Source organism: Littorina saxatilis, unplaced genomic scaffold (genome assembly GCF_037325665.1).
Source record: "Littorina saxatilis isolate snail1 unplaced genomic scaffold, US_GU_Lsax_2.0 scaffold_2737, whole genome shotgun sequence".
NCBI classification, from domain to species: Eukaryota; Metazoa; Mollusca; class Gastropoda; order Littorinimorpha; family Littorinidae; genus Littorina; species Littorina saxatilis.
In genome coordinates this window covers 1-6,603 of record NW_027128764.1, presented here as the reverse complement: position 1 = coordinate 6,603, position 6,603 = coordinate 1, and the positions used below count along the sequence as shown (strand labels likewise).

General features: G+C 38.6%; 1 protein-coding gene and 1 long non-coding RNA gene across 2 annotated transcripts; both read right to left on the bottom strand.

The window, feature by feature from the left end:
- Positions 1-2,823: 2,823 nt before the first annotated feature.
- LOC138957081 (uncharacterized) lies at positions 2,824-3,916 on the bottom strand. The gene is made up of 2 exons (XM_070328251.1): positions 3,908-3,916; positions 2,824-3,858 (listed from the first exon to the last, which is right to left on the bottom strand). The coding sequence occupies exons 1-2, from the start codon at positions 3,914-3,916 to the stop codon at positions 2,824-2,826; spliced, it is 1,044 nt and encodes a 347-aa protein (XP_070184352.1).
- A 104-nt stretch (positions 3,917-4,020) lies between these two features.
- LOC138957082 (uncharacterized) lies at positions 4,021-6,268 on the bottom strand. Its single transcript, XR_011452922.1, has 3 exons — positions 6,034-6,268; positions 5,357-5,449; positions 4,021-4,732 (listed from the first exon to the last, which is right to left on the bottom strand). It is a non-coding gene; the product is annotated as an uncharacterized lncRNA (long non-coding RNA).
- Positions 6,269-6,603: the final 335 nt, after the last annotated feature.

Here is a 6,603-nt window from a genome sequence, read left to right as displayed (position 1 = left end):
AGTACGTCCAAAAAACTCAATCAAACGCCATGATAGTTTACACACTGTTTAGCAATTGTGTTATCAACACTCATGTCAAATTTAAAAGCAACACAATGAGCCATTCCAAAACAACAGGGTTTTTCCCTGATAGCATGCTAACGTTAATTTAACGTTAATTTAACGTTTGCATGGTTAGATTTTGGTTTACGGTTAGCATTAAACGTTAAATTAACGTTAAATTAACGTTAGCAGAAAAACGGTTCTAAAGCAAACGTTAAATTAACGTTAAATTAACGTTAGCAAGCAAACCGTTTTCATGGCAAACCTTTTTTAAACGTTAATTTAACGTTTGCCTGAAAACCAATATAAAACGGTTTGCATTGAAACGTTAAAATAACGTTAAATAAACGTTTACACATAACCGTTCAATATCAAACCATTTTTAAACGTTAATTTAACGTTTGCCTGAAAACCAATATAAAACGGTTTGCATTGAAACGTTAAAATAACGTTAAATAAACGTTTACACATAACCGTTCAATATCAAACCATTTTTAAACGTTAATTTAACGTTTGCCTGAAAACCAATATAAAACGGTTTGCATTGAAACGTTAAAATAACGTTAAATTAACGTTGGCACATAACCGTTCAAAATCAAACCAATTTCAAACGTTAATTTAACGTTTGCCCGAAAACACAAAAAAAACGGTTTGCACTGAAACGTTAAAAAAACGTTAAATAAACGTTGACACATAACCGTTCAAAATCAAAGTAAAAGCAAACAAAAAAAAAACAAAAAAAAATGTTGTTATTGTTGTGGTGGTAACATTGACATTAACAATAACAAGCAACCAAAAAAAAATTTTTGACAAAAAAAAATGTAAAAAAAATAAAATTGACATATTATATCAAAAACAAACGTTTCAAAAAATTTATTTGTAAAAAAAAATAATAAAAAAAAATTACCATAATGTAACGTTAAATTAACGTTAGTTTTATGTTTTATGGCTAACGTTTATTTCATGTTTTATGGCTAACCTTAAATTAACGTTAGATTTAGGTTAGTTTGCTCATCAAGATAAACGTTAAATTAACGTTAACATTTAACGTTAATTCAACCAAAACAAGAAGAGCAAACGCTCGATCGAGTCACTTTCGCAGTTCTGAATATTATATGAGGCATCAGATGGACAGGAAGAAATTGTTATTCACAACACAATGAGTCACGTTCACATAAAATTTGAGCCCGGTCACTTTTATAGTTTCCGAGAAAAGCCCAACGTTAAGTTGTGTGTTGCCGAACAGAAAAGGCTAGTTATCTCCCTTGTTTTTCTGATAACGTTCGTAAAAGGCTACAGATGTAAATACTTTGATGTAAAGAATAATCCTACAAAGTTTCAATCACATCCGATGAACTTTGTCAAAGATATAAAATGTCTAATTTTTCCTTTGACGCTGACCTGTGACCTTGAAAAAGGTCAAAGGTCAACGAAACCATCGTTAAAGTGTAGAGGTCATTGGAGGTCACGACTAAACAAAATATGAGCCCGATCGCTTTGATAGTTTCCGAGAAAAGTCCAACGTTAAGGTGGTGTCTACGGCCGGCCGGCCGGACGGCCGGCCGGCCGGACAGACTAACACTGACCGATTACATAGAGTCACTTTTTCTCAAGTGACTCAATAAAACCATAATATAACGTTAAATTAACGTTAATTTAACGTTTACCGCTAATATCAAATTGACCAAAATAAAAGTATAATACAATGGCTGTTTGAACGTATTTTTCACGTTGAGTGCAAACATTAAAAAGAACCCCCCAAAAAACATAATGAAACAAATCATAAGGAAAATAATTGTATTTAATTTTTCATTTTGCTTTTTAATTTTTTTTCTTATTTGAAGATGCATTTCCCATAGTCTTTTCTGTCTGCTGTTGTTGTAGTGTTATATATGTAGCTAAAACCATGTTAAAAAAAGACAAGCAAACACCAACATGTAAAGTCAAATCAAAGTTTGAAAAAGGTTTTTGGTGAGAACGGTTAACTTTGCAGCTAACGCTATATGATCTTGTTGTATTACTTAATCCGGAGAGCATGCAGGCTGTTGATTTTTTTATTTTTTTTTATCTCTGTCTCATTGCAAGGATGGTACTGGCCAGGTCTCATATTTTGAGCCAAAGAGTGTACATGCTAACATAAAACAAAACAAGAAAAATAAATAAAACCATTAGAAACATGTTTTGACAATATGTTGTAAACATTTATTCATCATTCCTTGATATTTCCACAAAATACAAAATAAAAAATAGGCAATGGCTATTTTGCCGGTACCGGCAACGTAGCCTACAGGTACCGGCAAAATAACGATATGTTACGGTAGAGGCTATTTTGCCGGTTGGACGCTGCTGAAGCTAGTAAAGTGAAACGTCTAGTCGGATTCTCCATCTCACAAAGGCAATACACAAGTCTCGATGTGTGTGTCATGAATCACATGAAATAGATTGAATATACGGACGTTGAATATACAACAAGTCATCGTCACATCTCTCTCTCTATGATCATTGTCGCTGACTCTCTGTCTCTATGTGTGTCATGAATCACATGAAATAGATTGAATATACGGACGTTGAATATACAACAAGTCATCGTCACATCTCTCTCTCTCTATGATCATTGTCGCTGACTCTCTGTCTCTATGTCTGTGTGTGTGTGTGTGTGTGTGTGTGTGTGTCATTCATAGCAGTTCCTGCACCAGAACCTGGTTTTTGGTCTTGAGCGTTTTCCAGCGTATTGCAGATGGAGGGATCTGAGACATGAATCACATGAAATAGATTGAGTATTCAACAAGTCATCGTCACATAGTGCACACACAGTGCGGAGAGAAGACCGTACAGCCGAGTAGACGTGTTGGACGGCTGTGGTGTTGTTGTTGGTGGTAGTGGGTTTGGGGCGGCTGTCATATCATACACTAGTTCCACAACCGCTACATGAGACGTCGTAGGCCTTGGTGCGACTGAACCATCCTCTTGAGACGTCGTAGGCCTTGGTGCAAATGAACCATCCTCTTGAGACGTCGTAGGCCTTGGTGCAAATGAACCATCCTCTTGAGACGTCGTAGGCCTTTGTGCAAATGAACCATCCTCGTGAGACGTCGTAGGCCTTGGTGCGAATGAACCATCTTCGTGAGACGTCGTAGGCCTTGGTGCGGATGAACCCTCCTCGTCAGACTGTGGTGTTGTTGTTGGTGGTGGTGGGTTTTGGGCGACTGTCATATCATACACTAGTTCCACAACCGCTACATGTTTTCCAGATCCCCACATTTTTACAACAGAATCTAACACGCTCAATTTCTCTTGGAAATCAAAGTTGTTTTCTGCAGCTAAAGAAGCCAATTGTTGTCTGAGGTGGAGGGCTCGCCGGTATCGGTTGTTTGCTGTGACAATGCGTGGAAGAGGCGTCGTTTCGACTGTCACAGGTAGTCGTTCTTCAACAATGTCAGAAAGTGCCTGAAAGAATCGATGGCCGCGTTTGTAGTATTCAAGTGTCCACCGTTGGGCAATCAATTCAGTGTCGAATAAATCACGACCGCATATCTTTCTCACAGCGAAGATATGTCGACACGGTAGCGACATGGACTTGTAGAAAGTACAATCACAGGATATTGGCGTCACGCAGATTTCCCCTTCTGAACTGGTCACGGAAAAGTGTCCGTTATCCTCTTGGAGTACGACATGGCCTGCACGCTCCAATTGTTTGTAGAAGAATGAGAGAAAGAGAAAGAGAGAGAGAGAGAGAGAGAGAGAGAGAGAGAGAGAGAGAGAGAGAGAGAGAGAGAGAGAGAGAGAGAGAGAGAGAGAGAGAGAGAGAGAGAGCCTCTACCGGCAAAATAGCCTCTACCGTAACATATCGTTATTTTGCCGGTACCGGCAACATAGCCTACAGGCTACGTTGCCGGTACCGGCAGAATAGCCTTTTCGTAAAAAATAAAACCATGATAAAAATGTCAAAATTTGAATCAGTTCTAAAGTTTCTACCACACTTTAAGGTTCTGTACCTAGAAATTTACCAATTGTATTCCATATTTTGGGTTTAAAAAAAGTTTTCGCAGATATATATTACACATCCGAAATGATGCCAGAAGAGACAAGGAAATATGAGGTTATTTGCAACACCACCAGCAGAGGAAGAAGTCGCTCACTTTGCAGCAGCAGATAAAAAGAATTGTTGAATTTGAAGCAGGAGCAGACACAGAAGTTGTTGAATGTGTAGTATCTGCAGCAGACAAAGAAGTTGTTGAATTTACAGCAGACGATATATATTTGTTAAATCTGCAGCAGCACACAAAGAAGTCATTCACTTTGCAGCAGCTCCAGACAACAAGAATTGTTGAATTTTAAGCAGGAGCAGACACAGAAGTTGTTAAGTTTGCAGCAGGAGCAGCAGCAGACAAAAAAGTTGTTGAATTTGCAGCAGACGATATACTTGTTAAATCTGCAGCAGCAAACAAAGAAGTCATTCACTTTGCAGCAGCACCAGTCAACAAGAATTGTTGAATTTTAAGCAGGAGCAGACACAGAAGTTGTTAAGTTTGCAGCAGCAACAGACACAGAAGTTGTTGAATTTGCAGCAGACGATATATTTGTTAAATCTGCAGCAGTAGCCATGGAAAAAGTTGTTGATACAACCAGTGCAGACGATGACATGTCTGCAATAGGCGACTTTGAAGATCTGCTCCACATGCTATGACACCTGCAAAGACAAAGAATGCAACAATCTTAAAACATAAAGAATTCAGTGTTATTTGAGAACTTCAGTGTAAACACTATAATTATGTCTTCTTTGTTGGTGTTCTTTGCTGAACATAGAACTGAAGGTAAATAAGGTTTAAATTGTCTTTGCATTATGCCAATATTGTTGAATTTACTTCTGTGAATTTGCTAACTTTGATAGCATCATTCTGTGTTTGAATGAAATGCTCTATGTCAATGCTGCCTGGCACGGACAACAGCCCTACCCACCCGTCCACCCCCACCCCACCTACACACACACAGAACACCTTCCCAAAAATGTTCCCCAGACTAAGATAATGGAATGTCAGTTGGACCTTGACTAAAAATATGTATAGGTAAAGATGTCCCAGCTACAACAAATTGTTCTGTCAGAAGACCTCCTACATGTCGAAATGATGTGATGGCCGACCAGCCAAGAATTACATGTATCAATGACCTTAGGCTGAGGCCTAACAATAACACTGCCTTCTCTCATATATGATTTTATGTTATATAATAATATGACTGCTGGAACATTCATCAAGCCTTAAACAAGGATTTTACCTGCAAACACACACACACACACACAGTGATACACACTTACTTGGCCTCAACAGCCAGAATGTCGGGGTTGTACCCTGTAGTTTACATCCCTGTGAATGCTTTCTGTTCCATCCTCATGGTAATTCCTCCCACCCTGCAATGAAAGCATTGATGTGTGAATTGCATTAATTACAATAGTCTAAACACACTCAAATGTTTACTTGTTAATGAAGACAGAGAGATAGAGAGTGGGAATGGGGGGGGGGGGGATGGGGGGGGGAGGGAGAGAGCAGTTGTCAATCAAACCTTGCTTTAAGTGTCTTTGAATATATAATTTTCGAAAATAACTCCCCATGCCTCTCCTGAGATCTCTTATTTACTGTACGACCTGAAGCTGTAAGATTGACCAGTAAGTGCCCTGGGTGCACATGTGTGGAAAGTATCAGATTGAGAATGAGAGAGAGAAATTTTCAGATTGAGAGAGAAAGAGAGAAAGAGAGAGAGAGAGAGAGAGAGAGAGAGTAAGCTCAGTAACAGAGAGTCTAGAGACAGAAAGACACAGAGAGAGACTGAAACAGAGAAAGAAAGAGACAGAAGGCAGGAAAGAAAGAGAGAGAAATCCACCTTTCCAATCGTTATGCATGATATTGCTTTGATATTTGTGACTCGTATGAAAAATAAATCAACAATCACAATGCCAACGGATCGTGAACTATGAATCACAACAATCAACATTACCTGAATTTCTTCAGTGCTGAAAGTTCCATTTGCCATTCGCCTCAGCGTCACAAGATCTGTAGTGTGTATTCCTGATATGCTGAAGTGTAGCATGTTATCTTATACATGTATCAGCAGTCACACTGACTTTGAAGTTGCTAGCGTGTTAAAAACTGTTACAGAAACTTTTTTTAATTTCGATTCCAGTTCCACAGTGAAAAGTTTGAGACTGAGAGTAATGTCCCTTGGCGATCAAGGGAGGTCACTCAGAATTTTCGTTTCTAGTTATCGAAGGACGTAACGGCAAGTTGTGCTGATGAGGAAGATTGGAAACTGGCACTGGCAGAACTTTGCAAGAGCACTATGATCCACCAACAGAAACGAACCAGACTGGACAGTCCAATACTAAGACCGAAGGCGCAAGACATAACTGGACTGGTTTCAAGATTTTTACAAACTTTGAGTGAGTATTCGTATTGCCTATGGAACTTGGAAGATAGATAAATTTGCTAATTTTTGAGACTAGATCAGATGTATTTTTTATCTCTTGGAATACATGACTGATGAGACTAAAAAGTTTGCTTTGTTTCT